Raw genomic sequence first — 25592 nt, forward strand, 5'->3', positions numbered from 1 at the left:
AAAAAATTATCTGAAAGGTCATTATTAGAACCGGAGTGAGGGTTTTCTTTTGAGGTCCCTAGAATTATGACCGCCAAGGACAGCGTTTGGGTAATTTGGGAGGCATCTTACTGTGTGAGCTGCCCAAAGATAGGATGGCTGCCTCTGTGGATACTAGCTTTTTGAGGACTGGATTACTTATTTGTTTATTTAGCTAAAAAGTCATTTGAGGAAGAGATTTAGAGGTGATGGAAAGGAGACAGGAATTTGAATTAGGATTTTCTTAATGAACTTTAAAGGCTAACTCTCCAAGTTTCTGTGGCTTTGTGGGTCTTCCCTTCCTGGTAGTGATTGAAGCTTAAAACCATTTTTAGAACTCATACCCAGTCATCCAGCCTTTTCTTTTGGATTATTGTCATAATCCTACTGTATATTCCTGGCCCTTCATGGTGAAAACATTTCTTTCATTGCTCTTACCCAAGACATCTGAGGAAATGAGTTAGAAAAATGTGCATACCAATCATACTTGCATTTCTTTTAAAATAAGAAAGTTGAAAAATGATTTAAAAAATTATCCTATCACATGAATTTTCTTTTCTTTCATTTTTTTAGTTCTCTGATAGTTTCATACATATATGTAATGAATTTTTAGAACTACTTTAATATCTTGTAATGTTCCTATACATAGCAAGATCAATATTAGTTAATAGATATGGAAACACTGAGATATGGTTCACAATAGGCTTTGCTACCCTTTGAATAATCTGTCTCTCAGGAATAATTGTGTCAGCATTTACTGTCTCATTTAGTGCAATAGTCTGCTTGTATGCGATTCAATTTTTGTCTTGCTTTTTAGTTCATTATTCATAGCCTTAGAACCGTTAAAAAAAAAAAAACCAAAAACCAAGCAAGGGCCAACTTTACAAACAGACATTGCAGGACAGTAGAGAAAGGAACTCCAGTAATGCATATAACTTGGGATATTTTGCCTGGATGTTGGTGTCATCAGATCTGCGCAGTTCATGGGTAGGTGAAGAGATTTGATGATTTAGTGAAGGAGATGGTAGAGTTCCGAACTCTGGTGATAAGGAAGATTGGAGAGCAATAGAGAGATAGATTCAGTATGTGATCATATCAATGTCCCATGTGAATGTTTGTTCTAACCAAAGGCACTATGACCAACTGAGTCAATTGACCCACCATGTTGATGTCAGTCAACTTTGTTCCCTTGTGAGTGGAGCCAATGACGTCATACATAATGAAGGGCCTAAAATAGCAGTAAGGAAGCCTGCACATGTTTCAATAAAGAACTGATAGCGGCTACTATCACATCTGGAGGATCAATTGTGCAATTTCTACATTGAATGTTACAATGTGGGACAGACCTTTCTTCCTTTGATTGCAGTGTATTTTTTCCAGTGTGGAAGCAACAGTGCTTTGTCATAATTAGAACAACAATCTGGGTAATTTGGGGCCATCGTGCTGCTTCTGGTAACATGGTGAATGCCTTATTTTAATCCTGTCATCTCATACAGTGTTGCTTTTGGTCAATGAAATCTATCTACAGAAAAATAATTAAGGCCACTATTCTTGGAGTTCAGTACTATATATACAAAACTATTATTATGAAGCATCTGGCTTATGGCACTACAGATAGTTTAAAGAAGACTTAGGACTTTGTGTGTGGAGAAATAGCATCTTTTAACACCGGAGGCTGTATCCTTCAGAATAAAATATGTTCTCTGAACAAATAACTAATACATAATGCTATTTCTTCCATCTGCATAATGAGTGTGGGGAGAACATTTCTCATTATATTTAATGATCAGGGCGCAGAACTTTTGTATCCTCAATCTATTATTTTTGGCTTCTGCCAGCTTAAAAGTCTTAGTATTCATTAGAGGAATATTCCTCGAGGGGACAAAATGGATGTGGAACTTGAAATTACCGCATGTTATTTTGGGACATTCTTTTACAGTGGACTTAGAAGTTAAAAATGTTGTGATAACATTTCGCATGCGTTTCTGAGATGGAGTGCCGAGATTCCTTTGGAGTGCCTCTTAGTGCTGTAGTGTGTAGCGATGACAGTTAGTGGAGGACCTCAGCATCTCTGACAGGTAAGATCATCAGGGTAATCATTCAATAGCTACACGTCCAGTGATCCAGTCATGGCTGGATAAGATGGTGGCTGAGCACAGAGGGGGACATAGAAGATGCAGGCCAACAATGCCACAGAGTCGCAAGTGTAATAACAAAGCTGATTTTTAAGTGTATAGATCCATGAATTCTACCAGACGTATGGAATTTTAACACCTTTAGTAGCCACTTCTAAAATTAAAATACAAAACAGTTTCACCGTATCTGTCTATCCGCTTTGTGCCATCACTTTAAGGTTATAGCTCCCTTCCACTTCAGCCACCGAGAGCCAGAAACTTCTATAATTTTATTTGTTTTGGGTAATTCTATATAAATGAAATGATAATTGCACGTGGGTTTTTTTTTTGAGATTGGTTTCTTTTCGTATGATGCTTTTGAAATCCATCCGGGCTGTAATGCACATACATAATCCATTTCATGTGGCGGACTGCAGTAGTTATCTTCATAACTCATTCACTGTATTTCAGGATATTAATATGGGCTTTTCACCAAACTAGATATGAAGTGAACGGTACCAAGACATGAAAGTTTTAGTGCAGGATTAGGAATAGTTATAGACTAGATGGTGAGTGGCAAGAGCATGGAGTGCTGCAGAAAGCTGTTTGACTTATTTCATATTCATTTCGCCTTGCTTTTAGTATGCCTTACTGAACCAAAAAGGTTAAATAGATAAAATATTCCAACTTAACTGTATTTTCATTTAAAAGTTAGATTTTTAGAAAAATAAAAATGCTAATGATACTATAGCTATCGACACTAGTATGTTAAGTCTTATAGAGTTGAAGTGTTTATTAATTGTTTACAGACAACGACCTAATAGAGGAAAACCATTAACGTGTAATTATGCTCATGGAAGAAGAACAACAGAAACCCTGGAACAGTCATCAGAAGCTTCTGTTTGATACTACCCTTGGGGTTTGCTGGCCTTGTTTACCTCTTCCTTCATGTTCCCAAGACTCCCTTGTGGCTAGATTGTAAGTTGAAAGCAGGCTAAAGAAACACCCTCAGATGAGGTGTAGGAGACAGGGAGCAGCATGAGGCTGCAGTAGCTGCATGCTCATAGATAAATTCTCAGGGCAAAGATGGCCCCAGTGGCCTTTGGGTCCTCTGCACTAAAAGTCACAGAAGACTAGGTGCTGTATGGAGCACACACCAGAGCTTGTGCCCAAGTTGTTTGGTTGCCTGGCAGAGCATGATTCCTTGTTTCATTTTGTTTTACAGATCCACACTTTGTTTCCTTTCTCTCTAGGAAATTCTGCAAGGCACTATATAAAAAATGGTATAACATAATAAATATGTAATAGACTTTCTCTAAAAACCAGAAGGAGGTGGAATGTATTATGTGTGGTTATTTTTTTTTTCACTGAGGATTGGGGAATCATCTCAAATTCATTGTTGGATAAATTTTAGAAATTACTAAATTAATTGCAGTGTATCTGTGGATAATTCATATTAGTGATCAAAATACCAGGTGCCCTCACTGATGGTTCTGGATAAATTTTGGAAACTTCAATTAATTGCAGTGTGCCTGAAGTAGTTCATATTGTTAAGAAAAAAAATCAACTTTTATCATTTATGGTGCTCACATAAAACACTGAATCAGTAAACACATATTTATTGATGCTTGTATATTAGACCTGGGAATATAGCAATTAACAGAAAAAAATCCTATTTTCATGGAGCTTTGATTTTAGGTAGGAGAAGCAGGCCATAAGCAAAATATGTATTTTACAGGATGATAGTCCTAGGTAGAAAGGGAAAGGGAGACAGGGACCTGCAGGAATTTTAGGGGGGAAACAACCCCAGGAAATGACATTTGAGTAAAGACTTGCAGAGGAGCATTTGGGGCAGAGGACACAAACACTCAGGACTTTTCAGGGGGAAAGGAAGACCAAATGCATCTAGTTAGCTGAAGGAACAACCAAGGGATCAGAGTTGCAGGCACTTAGGGAATGAGGTACCCTTAAGGTCCTTCACTCAAACCTGCAGAATCAACTAACTTGGGCTTATAGGGACTCAAAGAGACTGATGTGCCAATCTGAAAGCATGCACAGGACAGACCGAGGCCCTCTGCACATGCGTAACAGTTGTGCAGCTGGATCTTCATGTGAGACGCCTAAGGCGGGAGCAGGGGCTGTCTCTGACTGTTGCCTGCCTTTGGATCCCTTTCCCCTAACTGGGCTGCCTTGTCCAGTTTCAATAGGAGAAGAAGCACCTAGTCCTACTGCAACTTGATATGCCATGGGAGGCTCTGCTTTCCTGAGGAGAAGGGCAGGATGTGTGGCTGGGGAGGGAAGGAGAGGAGAGAGGGAGGGACTGGGAGAAAACGAGGGAGGGGAAGCTGCTATAGGGGTATAAAGTAGACAAATAATAAAAAAAATCATCCACTCAAGCACAAAAGTGCAAAAAAAAAAAGTATACTAGAGATCAGCACACATCCAGCTAGAATATTCACATGACTCTTCACTACGGTGATGGCTATTCTTGGTTATCAACTTGACTATGTGTGGAATGGAGGGACACACCTGTGAGGGACATTTTTTAAAACTTAATTTGAAGCAAGATGATCTCCTTTTAATCTGGAACTTTCACGTAGGAGCACAGCCCTTCAGTCTGGATCTAGAGGCAGGAAGACACCTTTCATACAGAATTTTTGGGCTGGGAAAAGCCACCTCTAATCTTGGCCATGCCTTCTTCTGGAAGCCTATGTAAGGAGATGGAAGGAGGAAGCTATAGCTCTTTGCTTGCTTGCCGTCACCTTGCTAGCAATTCCATTCCTCCTCCACTGGCTCTAGAACCTACTTCTTAGAGCCTACTTTTCTGGGATTCCAGGAATGCTGAAGAGTGGCCAAAACATCCAGTCATGTGGACTGAATAGATACTGGGTTCTTGAGCTCTCGATTTATAGACAGCCATTGCTGGATTAGCTGGACCACAGCCTGTAAGCCATTCTACTAAATTTCTCTTCTCTATACAAAGATTCATTCTGAACGGTCTGTTACTCTAGAGAACCCTGACCAATACAATTACCAACAAGATGCAAAACTGTTGACTTAAGGCCATTGGGGCCAACTCACTTCCTGAGGACACTTGGACCGCAGATAAATACAGCACAAGTAATTTAGGAAAGAGATATTTATAACAAACTATAACTATCCCAATAACAATGGCAGACACTTCAGATGAATGAACTTATTAGATACATTAATTTATGGCACACCAGTCCTACAATGCCAGGAATTTTAGTTCTAATTTTCAGGTCAAAAATTAAAATAGATGGTTTAGGCAGTGTGTACTCACATAGCCAATAAGTAGGAGAGTTTCCTTTTAAAGCAGGTTTGTCTGACTTCAAGTTTGTGATGGTTAATGCTATGTGTCCACATGGCTGGACTAAGGGGGTACTCATGGTTAACCAGCAAAACCTTATTCCAAGTGTCATCAGGGTCCCAGCGGACCCATTAAACAAAAAGCCAGCAATTCAGCAAAGGTGATCACAACTCCAGCAAGTGGACCCCAGAGCAGGAGCTGGAACCCAGAACTTCGAAGCCTTCTCTGGAGCATTTCTTTCTAGGAGCATTTCAAAGCACAGCTATGAAGAGCGAAATGATAGGAAGCAAGGCCAAAACAAAGAAGCCAAGCCTCTGGCTTTAGGTATATATATATATGTATATATATGTGTATATATATACACATATACACCTCCTAGAGTTCATACTAGGATGTTTATCAGTTGTCAAATACCATGTGGGCAGTTCCTTTTCTAGTAGACAAATACCACATGTCCTCTCACAAGTCTGTTTCCAGTGGGCAAACACTGTATACCATCACACAAGACTGTTTCACATCCTGCACTTGAGATCAAAACAAAAACATGCTTACATCCACTACACTTGGCCTTGGGTTGAGCCCAAGTTTCCTGGCTCGCTATCTGGTATAGGGCAGATTAGGGCTTATCTTGGCTTCCATAATCACATAGCCAGCTCTGATATGTCTCTGCATGGATATCTTTATGTAACCTTATGTTTTCTATCTGTTGGAAGAGCTCTAATTTACTGATAATGTATAATTTGGGGGGGAATTTTCTAATCACCCTTTCTAACTCCCAAATAAATGACACAGAGACCTATTGATTTATTCAACAAACTTTAAGGCACTAGAGTTGGGCAGATGTTCATCTATTCTAATCCTCTATGCTAGTCTGGCTACTCCCCAGCCACATGCCGCACTTGCCTTATTGGTCCTGCCTGAGCTGGACCTGACCTGGCCATGGTCATTCCTCATGGCCATGTTCTTTCTCTTCTTTTTTCTTTCTTCTCCACGTTCCTCTCTCCTCTACCTGTGGTCCCTACCCAATACCTGTCTCTGGATCAGAAGTCCAGCCTTTCTATCTCCTCTTCTCAGTCATTGGCTGTTTAGTGTCTTTATTAACCAATCAGAGACACTGGGGAACATATTTATATAACATTAATCAATGAATGTGAGATGCCCAGGTCTGAAGTGCAACCAGATCTCTGTGCACAGAATTCAGCATATGAACACACAGTACACCAGACCAACCTCAACAGTGGTTCAACTTTCTATCCAAGAAAAAGAAAGTATTTTTGCTCAGAGTTTCTCTATCCTGGAACTCCATCTGTAGAGCAGGCTGGCCTTGAACTCACAGAGATCTATCTACCTCGTCTCCTGAGTTCTGTTAAAAGGCCTGTACTTCCATGTCTGCCCCCCCTTTTTTTTTTGTTCTTTAACTACAAATAGTTTCATTTTGATCTTTAAAGGAAGTGTCGAGAGTGCAATAGAGAAGTGTTCCATTGGCAGATGGGCTTAGGGAAGTAAATCAAAGTATTCTTTAAAAACAAAACAAAAGAAAAGAAAAAACAAGCAAAGCAGCACATTCAGAGTTAGTTTTTATTCAAATGGTCTTCTTCATTAAAAAAACAAAAACAAAACAAAACAAAACAAAAAAACCCCGTGCTAGAGAGATGGCTCAGAGGTTAAGAACACTTTCTGCTATTCCAGAGGTCCTGAGTTCAATTTCCAGCCACCACATAGTGGCTCACAACCATCTATAATGAAATCTGGTGCCCTCTTCTGGCAGGGAGGCACACATGCTGGCAGAACATTATATACATAGTAAATAAATAAATCTTTAAAAAAAAACAAACCCAAAATCAAAGCAAAGCAAAACAAAATCGTGCTCCTTTGTCCCTTTTAGAAATCCCAATGTTTGTTTTTCTGGGCTCCTCATTCCTCCTTTCCTACAAGTTAAAATAATGACTACATTATATGTAAGATGAAGACTGTGGTAGAGAAAAATAGCTTAAGAACTGTGTAGTTTGAATGAGAATTGCCTCCATAGGCTCATTTATTTGAATTTTTGGTTTCCAGTTTGTGGAAATGTTTGAGAAAGATAAGGCGGTCTTGTTGGAGGAGGCATGTCACTAGGAATGAGATTTGAACATTCAGAAGCCCAAACCAGGCTTAGTCTCTGTCTGTCTGTCTGTCTGCCTGCTTGTGGATCAGTTGTAAGATCTCAGCTGTTGCTCCAGCACCATACCTAAAGTTGCTTTGCTTATGTTTTCTCTTCACAGCAACAGAAAAGTAACTAAGACAAGAACTACAGTATTATTGTATCTCTCAGTTTTGTTCTTATAAAATTGAATTGGTGTATATTTTACGTAAAATAAACAACAGTGCTACCAACTAGGGACTCATTATTCAAATGTTTAAGCTTGTGGGGATAGTCTCACTCACAGCACCTTTTGAGTACTTCAGAGGATTCCAAGTTACCTCCCCTCAAATATATGTTACTGTTGTGGCCCAGGATTTTCTACCAGAAATGAATGGTAAGATGCTATTGCCTGGTGATGCCACACATTTTGGACAGTGGATTTGAGGAAACTGAGCTGGAACCAGGCTGGAAGCTTCATCTCTGAGGACTGTGCCAGAAGGAGCTATTCAAGCTTCCAAAGGAGAAAAGCGATCAATAGTCCTGGCCAGCTGTAAAGTCATTGTGGACCACAATGACTAGAATGACAAGATATTCAGGATGTGAGCATCACTCTTGCCCCTTTCTGAATAGAATGCCCAACTCCAATGGATAAATCCATAACCTGAGCCCTATATCGAAGGTTTAGGGACCATCACGGAAGAGGAGGCAAAAATACTGTAAGAGCCCGAGGACCAGATAATCTGCTGAAAGATAGTAGTTCGATCTATGACAGGAATGCTGCACTCATGACAAGTCAACAGTATGGCTGCCTACATGAAAGCTGGAAAATGACAACACTGATTGACCTGAGTAGAGGACACCTCATATCGCCCCAAGCCTGGATGAAGAGCTGTAGGCAACTAATAATTGTGGACAAGCCCGCAAAAGGTTAGCCAATCTTAATAGGTTATCTATTGAGAGAGTATATATCTCAATAAACACTTCTATTTAAGCAGCACTAAATACACCTAGCAGGTTGTATTTATAAATTTATATACATAACACTAATAAAAAAAATAGGTGGCCGTGAATTTGAGGAATGGGGGAGTTGTGGGCGGTTGTGCAGGTGAGGAATTGGAGGGTGAATGATGTGAATGCAATACTCAAATATGAAATTCTCATAAAATAAAGGTTAAAAAAAAAATCAAATCAAAACAAAGTTAATTCACAAATAATTGTTTTTGTTCACCTGGTAAAAACGAAGCCCAAATGTCACAAGCAGTTTAGTATAACCAGCTAGGATAATCATAGCTATAATATTTGTCATAGTCAGCTACAAAAAGCTATGTGCTTTGTACTAGAAAACACGCTTATTATTTTTATCTATCCTCTCAATCTTTTTGAGTTTTAAATGGTGAGGCTAAATAATGAACCCCAGGCCTCCCATGGTAGCATGCATATTTTTTATTAAGTTGCATCTTTTCCCCCTTTTAATGGTTTTAATATGGATGTTTAAACCTAACTAAGATGGATTCCACACAACAATTCCAATTATTAGGTATTCCAAAAGCATAAAAAAATGTACAAAGAATAACAAAACTAACTTCCTAAGCAGGGAAACGAATCTTCCAGCATCTGAAATCCTTTGCTGTTTCCTGCTGAGGAAATTGTCGCTTTCCTTCTTTATCTTTAAAATAAGGGATGGATAATGGGGACACTTACATCACAGTGACTTTCAAGATTAAATGAAGTTCTTGATCTCAGAATACTCCTAGTATTTATTTGTTAAATGTCCAATAAAGGTTAGCTATTAGCATAACTGCTACCCAATACAACAAAACATTACTTTTTATATTTGCTTCATAAATTTTCTTTTCTTTTCTATCTTCCTTTGAGCCTTCTGTTTGAAAAATAAAATACTCGGGCTGGAGAGATGACTCAGCAATTAAGAACAAGTGCTGCTCCTGCAGAGGGCCTGAGTCTGGTTGATTGGTGGCCCACAGCCAGTTTAAACGTTAACCACAAAGGATCCGAAACCCACCTCTGGCCTCTGTGGGCATCTGCACACACACAGCATAAACACACAGATCACACATACACACTTATAAATAAAAATAAATCACACAAAACTAAACAACACCTAAAAAACAATATGTTAAAAGTTAGGGGCTTGGGAGATAGTTCAGTGGGTAAATGCTCTTGGTAGGAAGAATAACCTGGCTTTAGACCCTAGGGTCCAGGCCAAAGCTGGGCATGTTGGCAAGTCTTGGAGTTGGGAGTTGGGTGCAGATGGAGATGTGACAGGTTGATAAAAAAATATGGTAGAGAGTGAAAGAGGGACATACCCAAAGTTGACCATTAAGCTTCACGAAGGCACACACACAGAAACACACACACACACACGCACGCACACACACACACACACACACACACACGTACGTGAGTGTGTGTATCCATGCACCACTTCCATGAAATCAAAAGTTCAGATGAAGCCCTCTTTATACTCCTTCCCAATCTTTCATTCTTCTAGGTAATAATTACCATGAATTCTGCCCATGTTTTAATAAGTAAAATAGACTGAATGTCTACAACACATACATTTTGTGTCATTTTCCTCACTGAATGGAAAAAAGAAACAATTATCAAGTGTTTCCTGTGTCAGGTATCTTTCATGAAGCAATTCTTTGTAGTTGGGTAATATGCCATAAACGTGGCAAATGAGACTAATGTTAAAGGTGCCACCACCTGTGGCTGACCTAAGTTAGCAACTGAAGTTAGCATAAAATGGACCTGTGACCAATTATTCTCTCTCTTTCTCCCCCCCCCTTGTGTGTGTGTGTGTGTGTGTGTGTGTGTGTGTGTGTTACAGATACACAGATTTAGTTCATCTATATGTGACAGAAACCATTCAGAGTATTGGGATTTCATGGAAAACAGTTCATTTTGTCATGATAGTTACACTAACGAATTCACATCTTATGCGGTTTTGATAAATTATCCCTGTAGAGGGCTGGGGAGACAATGCTTACAATTAGGCTGTTTCTATGTCACATCCTCTGGAGTCTCATGCCTGTAATGCTGTTTGGTGGCGCTCTCTGATTTAAGGTGCTATTTGGTTCATGAATATTTACATCCCTCAAATAAATTCCACTAAAATTATTTTGTATAGTTTCTTTTACATATATAATGATTTGTGTCATTTTTCCTTAGTATTGGATACTTAGGTTTCCATTACCATTTTTTGTTTTGTTTTTACAAATAATACGGGCGAACATTTTAGTCTTAACATTTTTATGTGTGTATCTTTCTCCGCCACCCCCCACTTCAGATACAATTGTTTGATATCAGAGAACACAGTCTATATAAATGATATTTAACGATTATAATAAGACTTTACAATAATTATGGGGAAAGTGAAAACAAAGTCTGTAAAAAAAAAAAAAAGAAAAGAAAAGAAAGAAGGAAAAAAGGAAGAAAAGCAAGCAGCCGTCTTGCTACTAGTCAAAGACAGTCTCTGCCGGCAGCTGTGGTTTAGTTTATTCTAATTATGCTTCTTTAATAAGACCCCTTCAACTGCACACTCCACTCTCTTCCACTGCACCTGGAAACAAGCTACGTCATTGGTGAGTTTCCAGCTTTTCAACACTGATAACGTGTCATTCACTTCCTCAAGTCTTTTAGAATCCTCTGAAAATATAACTTTAATATCTGTACAGGTTACCACAGGAAGACGTATAGTTTACTTAACCATTTCCCATTTGGGGACACTTAGGCAATTTCATTTTTAATTAAATAACAGTGAGTGAAAAAAAGCTTGTTTTCCTTCATTCCCAGGTCTTAGATGACTAGAATTTAAAATGACTAGAAAGAAAGAAAATAAAGCTGGGTCCATAGGGAGGTTGAAAGGATCTGGGAGAAGTTAGGGGAAGGGTAAAATATTATTAACATATGTTTATGAAAATTTTTAAAAATTTAAAAAGATGACTAGCTACAGGCATAAACATATTTTCATAACTTTAATTAAATTTATTCCTTGGCATTTTCAAATGTATTCTGATGACTCTCTCCCTTTCCCTCTTTTATCTTCCTCCCATTTCTCTTACAAGCCCCTTTCTACACTCAGGCCTTTTTGCTTTGTTTTGTTAACAGGGCCATGTGTATGACTATGGGGTTGTAGCTATCCTTCGGAGTCTGGTGGGCTCACTACTGGGTACCCAAGGGAAGGCAATGACTGCCCCTCTTCCAGAATGCATCAGTAGGCAGTAGTTCAGCAAGGAGGTTTAGGGTCCCTTGGGCCCCATGATTTCCCGTTGACAGCGCAATGCAGTGGGCGTGGCTGCTGTGCTATCCAGGCTGCAATGGCTGCGTCCTGCTTAGAGGACAGCCTGTGGCACCTCTCTTTGTACTCCTTCCCACACTTACGTTCTTTCTGTCTCCTCTTCCACCATGTCCCCTGAATGAGTAAACATACTTTAATATGCTGTCACATCATTTTCCAGAATATCTCTGCTCCAGAGTGCATACTCTACCAACGCATTTTCTAGAATTATTCTCATCCCTAGATTTATGTACAAACACTTTTCATAGTATTTCATTCTGCCCGTATAAAATTTACATTTCAAACATTCACTACTTGAATGCATTGATACTTTTTAACCTTTTGTGCTTGGAGGATTGAAAAAGAAGCTTTGCTATTTATATTGCAATCTGGTTTATCTGCAAAAAGAAAGTCTATGTAGACAGCGTGCCTTTAGCTCTGGGGTTGTTGATATAGTTTTGACCTTTGTTCATTATTAGTGAAGTTCACATCTGGTATACCCTGCTCAAAAGAAAACCAGTGCACACCTAGTAGAGCTAAGCTGTTCAGTCTTTTAGGTGGAATTATTAATTGAGAGCTACAAATAGTGCTACTTAGGGAAATCTGTAATTTAATCTACTTATACTGACTAAAATGAGCTCTATTTTTAGAAAGAAAACAAATAAAATTCATTAGACATGCTATTAATTGTTGAAAAAGATAATATAAATTTGGCTCACATAAATTCTTGATGGATAAAAGAATGAAAAAAAAAACCGCAAAGGAAATAAAAACAAAGTGACGAGAGAGTCATCTATCTTTCCCGATATCCCTAAACCATACGTGGAAGGAAACGAAAAGAAAATGTTCATATACTTGAGTAATCATATTAACTCCGCTGCAGACAGACTCAGGTCCATTTATATTTAGTGTGTCAGGTGAGTTTCTCTAAGTAATCAAATGAATAGGATAATTGAACACTATCACTCAATAATTCTTAGGATCAAAAGTCAGAAGATCTTTGAGATCGTCTTTCCTGTTCACTGTCTGGTGGGGGCCACACAAAATAGACCAGCACTGCAGTACAGAAGAAACGCTTTCCCAGAAGCAAAAAGGTTAATTCGCTAGAGGCCACACATCTGTATAAAACAATACCAATATTAGCAGGAAGTGTGTCTGGTGCCACCACCACATTCCCATCTACTTCAAGCCAAGAGCTTTGTGAACACTAACTTAATTAACCAGCATGGCGACCCCACGTGGTGGGCGCTGTTACCATTTACATTAAATAGATGAGGTAGCTGAGTCCAACACTACAAACCTAAGGCCTTTTTTCTCCTTGCCATTTCAGGCAAACCCTAATCGTGTAGAAATTCATTTTCAGGAATGAATCACCAGGCATGAATCCTTACAAGAGACATTCCTAGGGTGTCCACAGAGGTCTGGAGGGGGGCGACACCCCGGGGTCTCTGGCCTCTCTGCCTCCCTCTATCTTGTCACTAGGCCCCTGCGCGGTTGGCAGTGCCACTGTTCCACGCGTGCTGGGCTGGGCCTCAGCCGCAGCCCGCGCCACCTGCTCCAGGCTCTCGCGTCCCCGCCCCGCGTCCCGCCCCCGCGCCGCGCCCGCGTCCCACCGTCCCTCCCTCTGGCGTGACGGGAGCAGGGGCGCAAGCTGCCCGCGCTGAGAGCCGCGGAGCTGTCAGCAGGCGGACCAGCCTAGCTGAGCAGTGCCTGGAGAAACCCAGCGCACGGTGCTCGCTCCGGGAGCCAGAGCTGCGCAGCCTCACCGCGAGTCCACCCAGCGCCACCGTGATGCTGCTGCTCGCCCTGCGGCGGGCGCCGGGCAGGGACCGGAGGCGATCGGCTGGGGTTCCTCACGGTGCGCGCTCGCCGCCTTGGAGCCCCGCCTGGATTTGGTGCTGGGCGCTCGCCGGCTACCATGCAGCCTGGGCTGGGGACTCGTCCTCCTCCGGCCGCCCGCTTCCTGCGTGTCAGGAGGTGAGCAGCACCTCGTCCCTACTTTGAGTTTGCGGCAGCGTGCAGGGTGGGGCGGTCGCTCGGACCCGGGCTCAGAGTGGCCATCACCTTTTACGGGTTTGGAGGACAGGGGTGTTCATTTATGTCCAGGGATGAAGTTGCTCGCCTCTCATAGCTGGCTGTGAACCCGGCGTGCAGGTTTGCTGTCTTTATGGTGGTGTATATCTCTCCGCGCTGGTGTTTGGGGGTTTCTGAAGGACTTTGCGGCGCCCCCTTTGGAAAGCCAGGTCTCTGGACCTGGGGTTGAGGGAGAAATTTCAGGAAGGGGAGGAGACTGGGGAAGCCCTGCCCCGTGGGATTTGGGAAACTAAGCCTTTACAGCTTTTCAGAGACCTAGATACCGACCCTCCTTCCCCCCTGCTTTCTCTACTCCCCTGTACCACAAATGCTTTCACCCAGCTCCCCTCTGCTCTCAGCTTCCAGATAAGGCATGTTGTGGTCTTTTGACATTCTGGCAAGACATGGATAAGAAGAAGGTACAGAAAAACTACTTAGGAAGGAGGCGGCGGGTTGGTGATGTAGAAAATTAGAATGGGCAAAGCAAATACGCTCCGTTGGGGAGATTCTTTACCCAGCTGAAGTATCTGTGTACTTTACAGCCTGAGATTACTACTAATTTATAGCCAAGAAGCCAATAAATTCTGGGTGATTCGATTTTTCTCCTGGTTTTAGGAAAACAAGACTTAGTGTGCCCCCCCAAATCAAAGGGGTGTCACCGGACGTTGTATTGTGTGTTTATCTTTTTCTTTAATGTTCCAGAAAGTGCATCCTCTTAATGAAAATCAATGAGGGGAAGGGAGTAACATTTCTGACCTACTTTGAATGATCGTGTTGGAAGGAGGTGAGGCACACAATGCTGTTTTAAGGAAGATGCTGGGAATTAGGGTGATGGGTCCTTTAAATGTATCCAGCGAAAACTAGGTTAGCCATCAGCTCCTTTTGAGAGGGAAGGCCAGATTCTGTTTCTTGTGTATGCGGGAACCACTTCTGAGTGAGAGTATCCTCCTTTTAGACACAATCCATCACCCATGGATACAATACATGCCCCAGGGCAGCCTGAACTGAGGGAAGGTCAGATGGCAAGCTGGAGTGTGACTGTATAGCTGCATTGTAGTTGGCGAACAGATCTCAGCAAACAGCTGTGCTGAATTTCAGAGTGCACTCGTTTGGTTCAATATGTATCCTGCCACTTCACTTGTCACCTGGGAATAATCCAGTCGTTAGCTTCGGAGACATCCACAAGTGTTGCGGCAAGATAAACTTTATTGTCCAGTTATCTAGTCACAGTATGTAGAACATGTTTTTGATTTTTGTTTTTTGTTTTTTTTCTGAAGTGAGGTTGTAAGTTGCTCGAAACATTAATTTTTTTTAGTAGTGAAAAATCTACTTGAAATGGAAAGGTCAAGGCCAGTAGAAGAAGTGCTTCAATACCACAACATCTGTCTGTCTATCTTATCTGTATCTATCTACCTATCTATCTATCTATCTATCTAGTCTCTAGCCCAGGCTAAATTTAAATTCCTTATGTAGCTAGTGATGGGCCTTGGTTTTCTGATCTCCTCCATCCCTCAAGTGCTGGGATTCCAGGCATAGGTCAGCACACGCAGTTTATATGGTGCTGGGGACCACAGCTAGGCAGACACTTGAGGCAAGCACTCTATACCAGCTGAGCTACCCCCTGTCCCTAGACATACAGAACTGAGGCAAGGGGTGTGGAAAGAATGTGCAAGAAGGTGATGCACGTTTACTTCCAGCTTTTCACTGAATTGGTTTTGGAAACTGTATGCGATTCATCCTTTTAGATCTCAGTTTTGAAATTTTCTCCTTAAAAATGAAAATAGACAAACTCTATAGGAGGATGCTACTGAGCCAGCTTCTGGCTAGTTGTGTTTTTTTAGAACCAGCAATGCACAGATCTACTTATATTCTTCCTGCAGACTGCAGGCAGTGTGAGACTGTGCACTGTGTGTTAGAGGCTCATCTGGAAACAGAAGAGGCTTCCCCCGGGCATAATCTGGTTGTCCACATGCAGACTAGCCAGCTGAGCTAATTTGTACTCTTTTAAAAATTTTTTTATTTACTTTTTATTTTTTGGTTTTTCAAGACAGGGTTTCTCTATGTTATCTTGGCTGTCCTGGGCTCACTTTGTAGACCAGGCTGGCCTCGAACTCACAGAGATCCGCCTGCCTCTGCCTCCCGAGTGCTGGGATTAAAGGCGTGCGCCACCACCGCCCGGCTTCATTTGTACTCTTGATCAGTGTTTCAACCTACCATTATTTTGAAGAGGAAAGTGGAGGTAAATGGTCCTCAGACTTTGAGGGTAAGGAATCCTGTTCTGAGAGTGTGAGCAGATAGGGAGGTCCATGTTGAGCTTAGCCAGTTCCTCTGAGAGACAGCTAGTGAAGCATGGCCGTTAGCAGAATAAAATAACGACTCGCTCTCTGTTCTGACCGTTTAACTACTCCCTCTTCTTGTTTCCACCTCTGCATCACAGAGTGACCTGCTACTGGTCTCCTTAGTGCCGGCAACCACCATGGTCTCCTCAGTCCTGGGTGTTCATACCATTAAAGGTAGTTACTGCCGAGCACAAAGGACAGCAGCACTAGGAGGTGGAGAGAGGCCCTAAGATCAGGCCCTTTAAGGCTACAAACTAAAGCCACATCTTAATAACTTGAGTGAAGGAAAGAAAGGACAGTGGAGAAAATTGGTCTGGGAGGAACTTGATGGTGATTGCCGGAGATGAGACAAAGGGCCCTTCAAAAACACAGCTGGGCTGTGGGCAGAAGTTTCACCTTAGACTTTGTGGCAAATTGGCCTCTAAGTGCAGTGCTATCAAAGTCCTTGGATTATAGAGTGGAAAGGGGGAGTAAAGGTGGTTGCTTTGGGAAGATCACACAGTGGCCAAATCAGCAGGGTGGACGTGCAAGCACACAGGAAGGGGCAGTTTGAGAGAGAGAGAAATAAAAGTCAAGTCTGTGTGCTCGCAGGTGAAGGGCAAGGATAAGATGTGATGGGCAGTTGACCTGCATGGAATCACTTGGGGTTTTGTATGAGGAAACATTTTCTGTGGTTTTGTGCATTTGTTTTTCACTTGCCAACTGAATCGAATAAATGATGCATTTCATTATGAGGACTTGTAATATGTTAAAGGAAAATTGTATCACTGTGAGAATTGTCTGTTGCTAGCTTAGTGGAACTCAGTTTGGGAAGAATCCAAAGTGAGGCTGGAAAGGCCTGGGCTCATAGCCTAGGCCTACACCTGTGAATCTGAGTGGGGTTTTTGACTACTTGACTAATTGGACCTATTAGGGCAGCCAGAGGAAAAAAGTATCCAGGCCAACAGATGATTCACAGTGGCAATGAGTTAAAAGAGGTAAGGAAGAACAGAACTAAGTGGATTGCGTATACATTATTTAAATTTGATAACTGCCATCACAAGATTCTTAGTTCACTGCTCAAAAATCTTGCACAATGTGATTCTACTGGATTTTTAGTGAATGATGACCTTGGCCAGCAGTTTTTATTCTACCGACTTTTATTCAGTTTATATTAATCTGCAGGCAAAATGTCATGATAAATATTACAAAATAAAAAATGCAAAAAAATATGAGTAAGGAGGAGGAAACCATGTAAACAAAAAAGTTTTAAGTAAGGGATTTGATGCTGCAAGAGAAGCAAGCAAATGGCACTAGAACTCATGGGGAAGGAGCAGAAAAATCACTGCCAAAGAAGTGAAGAGGGCTCCAACGATGAGCAGGCAGCAATTTGCCAGGACAACAAGAGTCAGATGTGAGCATAGCTCCTTTGAGGGAAAGGCATTTCAGGTGTAGAGCACAGATCAAAATGTGGCAGAAACACAAAGCTGTGTTGAGTCATAATTGGGTACAGCTGGAATCCAGTGAGCAGCAAGATGTTTAATGGGCAGTGGATCTGAGAGGCACAGAAGCCTGGTCCAGAGGGGTCTTATGTCATGCTAGGAAGCTGGTCTTCTTTTGACCGGCAGCCGGGAGCAAGAGAGGAATTTAAACATCTAGTTTGGCAGTAAGATGGAGGCCAGATTAGAAGAGTGGGATACGGAAAGAGCCAAGACCTGCTTGGAGGCGGTGGTAACAGTCCAGGAGAAGGAAGGCAGAGCATCAGTTACAGGGTAGCAATGAAAGTGGGAAGAAGCATTAGGTTAGAAGATTGATGGGAACTGAATGAGGGTGAATGAATGGTTCTAGCCTGATTAAGGAGAGGTGCCTATAGCCCCAGGATAAGGAATGTGAGGAAGATAATGGGCTTTGCTTTTAGAGGGACATAGAGATCAAGCTACAGTGCTCAGGATTATGGTCTGGGCTAATATGGGGAAGAGAGGGGGGGGGAGAGTGTCACATGGATAAAAGGAATGGAACGGTTGAAAGGATAGAACTTGGTTTTTTACCAACAATTAAATGAAGCAGAAATGTTCACAAAGAAGACACTAAAACAATGGCCAGACTGGAGAAATTTGAGTAATAGGATTTTGAGAAAATAAGAGAAAAGACTGAAGAAGGACGGGGTGGCTGTGTATCAAGTGCTCTACACAAGTTGAGAGCTGACAAGAGGGTATTTATTTGTGCCAGAGTATTTCTACCAGAATCAGGTGGGATGGGTTGATATTAACTAGCAGATGAGGTAGTGGTTGTAGGACAGCGTAGTGATAAAGCCATCCCAGATCTGGGAAGTGATTAGCATTTACTATGTGCAGGAGGCTCTGGCCACGAGCTGTGGGGGAAGTCACACTGTCACCAAAGGAGACAAAACTCCACCTCTGTTGTCACACAGTTGCCATAATTACTCTTCCTTGTTGTGCCTCTGGAGGTGAGTTTTCCATTTCAAGTTCTCATGCTCAGAACCATTTTCCGTATTTTAGGCAAATGTCAGCAAGTATTCACACCATCAATATTTACAATGTAAAACCCAGAGTTGATAGATCTGTGAAGTGTCATATTTTAGCACAAGATGAAAATAGCAGCACACAGTACAGACAGTGGTACGCATTCCTAGCAGTACTTTCTTCAGCAGTGTTTTGGAATTCTTCCTTTTGATTGTAAGAAACTTCTCAACTTCCTGGCTGTATTTTGTTTTCCATGGAAGGAACCATTGCGGCTTCTTTCTTTAGTGCCTTTATTAATATGTTATAATTTTCAATTTCAACATGTATTTATGCATGTTATATTATATACACGCATATATAGTACTTAGGTAGCAAAAATGATGAAAAACAGATGGCCTCTTCTAACACAGAGCTTTATAATCTTGTAGAATAACTCCCAAACAAATCCACACATAATGTAATTATATTTGCTGTAAGTGGTGTGGTGGAAAATACCGTGTATAGGGAGAACATACAGCCACCTGTATTAGATAGTCTTCTGTCACTGTGACAAAAGTACATGAGAGCAACAGTTTTAGAAGAACAGATTTATTTTGGCCCATGGTTTCAGATTATAGTCATCTACCTCTGTTGCTTTGAGACTGGAGGCAAGACAAAGAAAAATGTGGGCATAGAAGTATAGTATATGGCAGAGAAGGTTCCTGTTCTCATGGCAGAGAGAGAGGGAAGGAAGGAGGATGGGATGGAGGGAAGGGTTCAGGAACAAGGTACATCTTTCATCTATTTCCTCCCAGTAGGCCCCAATTCTTCCAAGCCTGCTTAGCTATGAACTCGTGAATAGAATAGACAAATCCATAAACAAGTTGAGCTCCCTCATGATCCATTCAGTTCTCAGTAACCTTCTCTAGGTGGGGACCAAACCTTCAACATACCAGTCTTTTGGAGGAACACTTCATATCCAAATGATAACACTGCCCTAGTGAGGGGCAAGAGGCAAGCTAAATGTAATAGTAGGCGTCTGTTGGCTGAAGGTCCTGGAGTGCTGGTGATTGAGAATCTCAGACACGTGAAGCCTCCTGTCCTAGATCAGTTCCTAGACCTCCACTGAACTCTTCCTGGATCTCTGAAAACAATGGACCATTTCTCTTTTCCAAATGCTAGCTGCAGCATCTCCTATACTTTCTGGCAGCTACAGGTTTTCCCATAAGTCTTGTACAGGAAGCTGCCAATGTGGGAGAGCAAGTTGTGTTCTGTAAATACGGCACCTATGAGGAGCAAGAAGGAGCTAGCATCCACTCAACAGCGCTCAGCGTGATAAGCCATGTGCTCTGGCACAGATCTGCATGTGTCTGGAGGAAGGGGTACCTTCTTCCAAAGCATATTCTCAGAAGGGGCCCATTTTCTAAGTTGCACAAGGATAGCATGCAGATTAGCAAAGACTTTGAGCACACATTTCTCCCTAAGTACACAGTGTGCTCACTGAGGCAGAGAATTACATAATCTTACACAGCAAACAATGATTGAAGGTATTTTTGTCGAAAGCACTTTAGGGATTATAAAAATAAGTAAGGCAGAGATCTTCTTTGGAAGCACTAATCACTGCCTTCAAAAGAGAGTAAGTAGTTAGCTTTGCTTTTCCAATTACATGAAGAAATTGATTTTTATGGTGCAATTAGTCATAATTGACATCCTCTTTCAGATGTATCCAATTTAAGACAGAAATAAACACCCAGTGATCACGATATACTGGCCTTCACTTTAAAATTCTGGGGCAGAAGAGAAAGTTTATTATTTTATTCAAAGTTTTGCTGTTGAAGACTTGTTTCTTCCACTAGGTTAGTGGTCCTCAGAGTGGTTGTAGGACCAGCAATGTTTAATGTTATTCCGGAACTTGTTCAACTCACAGTATCTTGGTCTCTGGCCCTATGCTCAAGAGTCTCTGCAGTTTTCAGCTCTGGGGGGTAATTGTGGGACACTCTGAAGTGTAAGCACTACTGCTCTTGGGACAAAGCAAGAAATACAATCTTTGCTCTGAAACATGGGGACAAATTTTGTTGCAAAAAGCCCTTGACTTTTCACCCTAGCCAGCTGACTTCTGAACCTCATAGAAAGTATTAAGCACACTGAATGGGTCATGAGATCCTCCGGTTCTCAGGAAGTGCCTTTATAAGCATTGCTCGGTTATCATCTACACCAAGACCTGAGCACATGCTGGAGATAAGACAGAATGCAGAGATTACCAGCGCTTTCTAGAAGTTCACACCTGACAGAAGAAACAATAATGAAAGTCTTAGGTACTACCTCTAAGATTGGCATTAGACTACAAACAACTGCAATATTAAGGGCAGGGGATGGTTAGCCTTCCTGAATAACATTTTCCAGTCTTTGGTCTAACTTCAGAGTATCTTCCTCAACATTCAAAACAATTAAGAAACCATTTGATTTGCATTTCTCTGATGACTAAGGACGTTGAGCATTTCTTTAAGTGTTTCTCAGCCATTCAATATTCCTCTGTTGAGAATTCTCTTTAATTCTAAGCCCCATTTCTCAATTGGGTTATTTGGTTTGGTGGTGTTTAATTTCTTGAGCTCTTTATATATTTTGGAAATTAGACCTTTGTCAGATGTAGGGTTGGTGAAGATCTTTTCCCAGTCTGTAGGCTGTTGCTTTGTTCTGTTGACAGTGTCTTCTGCCTTACAGAAGCTTCTCAGCCTCCTGAGGTCCCATTTATTAATTGTTGACCTTAAGGCCTGGCCTGTTAGTGTTCTGTTCAGGAAGTTGTCTGCTGTGCCAATGAGTCCCAGGCTCTTCCCTACTTTTTCTTCTAACAGATTAAGTGTCTCTGGTTTTATGTTGAGGTCTTTAATCCACTTGGACTTGAGTTCAAAATGACTCTGATATTCCATCTTATACCCATCTGAATGGCTAAGATCAAAAACTCAAGTTACAGCACTTTCTGGTGAGGATGTGGAGAAAGGGGAACACTCATTCATTGCTGGTGGGAGTGCAAACTTGTACAATCACTTTGGGAATCAATCTGGTGCTTTCTCAAAAAACTAGGAATAACGTTACCTCAAGACCCAGCTATTCCACTCCTTGGAATATACGCAGAAGACGCTCCACCACACAACAAGGTCATATACTCAACCATGTTCATAGCAGCCTTATTCATAATTGCCAAAACCTGGAAGCAGCCTAAGTGTTCCTGTAGAAGAATGGATAAAGAAATTGTGGTACATTTACACTGTGGAATACTACTCAGCTATTAAAAACAAGGAAATTCTGAAATTTGCAGGCAAATGGATGGAACTAGAAATCATCATCCTGAGGGAGTCAACCCAGACCCAGAAAGACTCACATGGTATGTACTCACTTATAATTGAACACTAACCCAAAAGGGATGTCCCATGAAAGTCTTCACTTACCCGGAGATCAGGATAGAATCAGGGACTTCCTGTTGGGACTCTAGGTGAGGTAAATATGGGAGAATGGGGAAATAGAAGGATCCAGAGTGTCATAGAAACCCACAAGAAAAACATCCTGACTGGCGGATCTGAACCCAGGGGGGTCTGCTCAAATTACTGCACCAACCAAGGACAATACATGCAGTAAACATTGAACCCCTATCCAGATCTAGCCAATGGACAGGACATTCTCCACAGTTGTAGGAAAGCAGGGACTGACTGATATGAACTCTGGTGCTCCATATTTGACAACTTGCCCTTGGTGGGGAGGGCTGATGGCACTCAGAAAAAGGATAAGCAGGCTACCAGGATGAGACTTGATAGGCTGTGACCTTATGGTGGGGAAAAATGTCCCCTTCTGTCACAGACCTAGGGGAGGGGAAAAGGGTGAAAGAGGGAGGGAGGGAAGAACAGGAAGATAAAAGTGAGAGGATAACACTCAGAGGTGTAATCTGAATCAATTAATAAAAATAAAATAAATTTAAATAGAAACCATTTGAGGGGCTGCAGAGATGGCTCAGCGATTAAGAGCATTGACTGCTCTTCTAGAGGACCTGAGTTCAGTTCCTAGCCCCCGCATGGCAGCCCCCAACTGTCTATAACTCCAGTTCCAGGGCATCTGGCACCCTCACACAGATGCACATGTAAGCAAAATACCAATGCATATAATAAATACATAAATTAAAAACATTGGAGAAAGAACTGGAATGCACATAGGCAATTTTCTTACTGAAGTACTCCATACTTTTTTTTTTCTTTTAAAACAGTGGTAGCTTGGGAATGATTAGTTGGTCATCACAGAAATTTACTAGACTCTTCAATTTTATCTTTTTAAAACATTAAAAAATATTAAAAACAATTAACTATTCAGTTTACATCCCAAATGTAGCCCCCTCCCTCTTCTCCTCCCAGGTCCACCCTCCTTCTCTCTCCCCTACTCCTCAGAAAAGGGGAGCCCCAGCCTTATGTACCTACTCACCCCAGCTCATCAAGTCACATCAAGACTGAACACATCCTCTTCCCCAGCAGCCTGCTGAGGCAGCCTTGCCAGGGGAAAGTGAGTTAAAAACAGGCAACAGAGTCCATGTCAGAGACTGCTCCCCTTCCTAGGGGGCCCATATGAAGCCTGAGCTGCCCATCTGCTACATCTGTGTAAGGGGCCTAGGTCCAGCCTGTGCATGGTGCTTTAGTCTCAGCAAGCCCCTCTAGACCTTGGTTCTTAACCCACTATAATCCTCAGCCTTCACTGGTGCTCTCATCCTCCTGACTGACTTACACTGCTATGGGTACAATCTCCATCCTTCCATCTTTCTAATCATTCTCATACTGTTGGTAATATCTTCCATTACTGAGTTTTAAAATCATATGTACATGATAATGGACTTGAAATTTATACCTTTTGTTTGGCTTTGTTCTTGGATTCTAAATGAAAAGAGAGTCATTGTCAGTACTTGGCTAGTTACCTCAAATTGACAGATCCCAAACTTAACTCTTGACATTTACCCCAAGCCTCTTCACTTCAGCTAATGGGACTCCTCTCTTCCAGGAGCTTCATTGACCTCCCTGTCCCTCGTGTCCTGTGTCACATCTGTCAGCAGCTTCTCGTGTCTGTGATTCAAACGCTTAGGGTCAGGCCCTCTCACCACTTGTGACTTCTGGGCCACCACTCTATGTCTTGCTTGAGCTGTTGTCATAACTTCCTATCTTGGTTTCACACTGCAGTCAAGGAATAACATTTAAACATAAATTTAAAATTTTTAAATTAAAAAAGAATTTATTTTGACCCTCAGAGAATTTTAGATCAAGAAATGCTGCACTTCCCAGGTAAAAACAGTCATGGAAGTACCAAGTATTGACTTATTTCTAAAATGCTATCATTTTTATTAGAAATACTCCCAAGGGAAACATACATTTAATGTTGTGGAAATTCAAGTATAAGAAAATATTGGATTAAAAATGTAACTTACTAAACCTTTTAAAAGACCATTCATTTCATTGTTGAAATATAATCATGACAAATTAATGTTTTGGTTATCTTTGTTGGGGAAGCATAGAGGCTGGGTTGTTGGGCCTGAAGTCTTTTAACACAGTTGATAGGAATGTGTGCATGCGCAGAGAAAGAAGGATTGACCAACTACCTCTGGGTGGTTTTACATCATATTTTTCCAAGCCTGTTTTATCTACTCTTTTATCAAATAAAATATCAGTGTTTTAAACTTCAAATTAAAAAAATATACCATAAATTAAGACAAAACAAAACAATGTTTTTCTAAATAAAACCTCTTAAGGCTTTATTCAGCAGCAAAGCTGTATGCTGGACTTTAAGTCTATGGTAGTCAGCTGTCCATCTTGAGGAAATCATCTTGAAGGAGAAAAGGTGTATTTAGAGACTTTGGTCCATGGGTCCATTGGTTCTATCGTTTTTAGGTTTGGTGAGGCAGAGCAGGAGTTGGGGTAGGTGGGGAGGGTGGGGGTTTGGGAGGTGGGGGGTGGGGTGGGAGGAGGTGGAGGCAGAGTTAAAAAAATAGGAAGTTGCTCACTTCATGCTGTGGCTGGGGGATGGGTATAGCACCACCACATGGGTTGTCTAACACATGAGTCTAGTGAGGCATTTCTGATCTAAACTATAACAAGGGCCTCAATGGAACTGTCCTCAATGGAACTGATAATTTCACCTCTTAGTCTTCTTGTCTTAACTCTGTGTTGCTCTAATAAAAGATTCCAGAACAAGATTAGAAGGGCTATCCACTGACAGAATTACAGAGTCATTCCCTGGTGAATGTGGGGGAAGGAGACTTGACATTGTCCTTTTATAGTGAACCTGCTTTTGAAATAATGGTGTAAATACTTTCCCAGAGTGAAGCTCTCATGCTCCACCTACCTCCCATCTTCAGGTGAGGCCACATTCGGGATCATGGTTTCACATATGAGCTTTGAGGAGGACAGTTAAACAGTGGCACACTCTAGTTTCCATTCCGATTCCGTCAAACATACCGAAGAGCTTCCTTTCTCTGGATTCCTGCAGTATCTCCTCTGCCTGGAACCTTCTCGTAGATATTCGCTGGGATTTCTTCCCCATGTCCTCCATGTTCCTGTGAAAGTATCTTCTCCATTAGGCTTTCTTTGAAGATGTGTATAAAGTTGTAACCCCCTTTTATTTGGATCCATAATAAAATATATTATGATCATTTGCTTATATGACTCTTGCCTCCCCAGTGCATTTTAAGGCCCACAGGTGATGCTTCTATATGTGTGTGTATTTTATTGTATTCCTAGCACTTTGGACAGTGCCTGGCATATGTTAGGTGCTCAGTAAATGCCTGTTGATTGAATGGGTACATTTAATTTGAGGTAAGTAGGTTAATTTTGATT

The 25592-nt window shown here is 41.5% G+C and overlaps 2 protein-coding genes across 3 annotated transcripts in view; both read left to right on the top strand.

Moving 5' to 3' along the window:
* The window catches only part of LOC311598871 (uncharacterized protein), a gene marked incomplete at its 5' end in the record, with an annotated part of 67630 nt that extends 64452 nt beyond the window's left edge, over positions 1-3178 (top strand). Inside the window, one exon of the mRNA XM_084784394.1 lies at positions 2942-3178. The remainder of the gene's footprint in view (positions 1-2941) is intronic.
* Positions 3179-13523: 10345 nt separating this feature from the next.
* Positions 13524-25592, top strand: part of ELAPOR2 (endosome-lysosome associated apoptosis and autophagy regulator family member 2) — a 160522-nt gene continuing 148453 nt past the window's right edge. The window contains exon 1 of one of the 2 annotated variants that reach the window (XM_084784381.1): positions 13524-13859. In XM_084784381.1, coding sequence (XP_084640507.1) covers positions 13674-13859 — 186 coding nt within the window. In that variant the 5' untranslated portion in view covers positions 13524-13673. The remainder of the gene's footprint in view (positions 13860-25592) is intronic. The other variant, XM_084784382.1, reaches the window with a different exon arrangement.

Source organism: Acomys minous (assembly GCF_964271855.1).
Source record: "Acomys minous genome assembly, chromosome: 6".
In the NCBI taxonomy this organism is placed as follows: Eukaryota; Metazoa; Chordata; class Mammalia; order Rodentia; family Muridae; genus Acomys; species Acomys minous.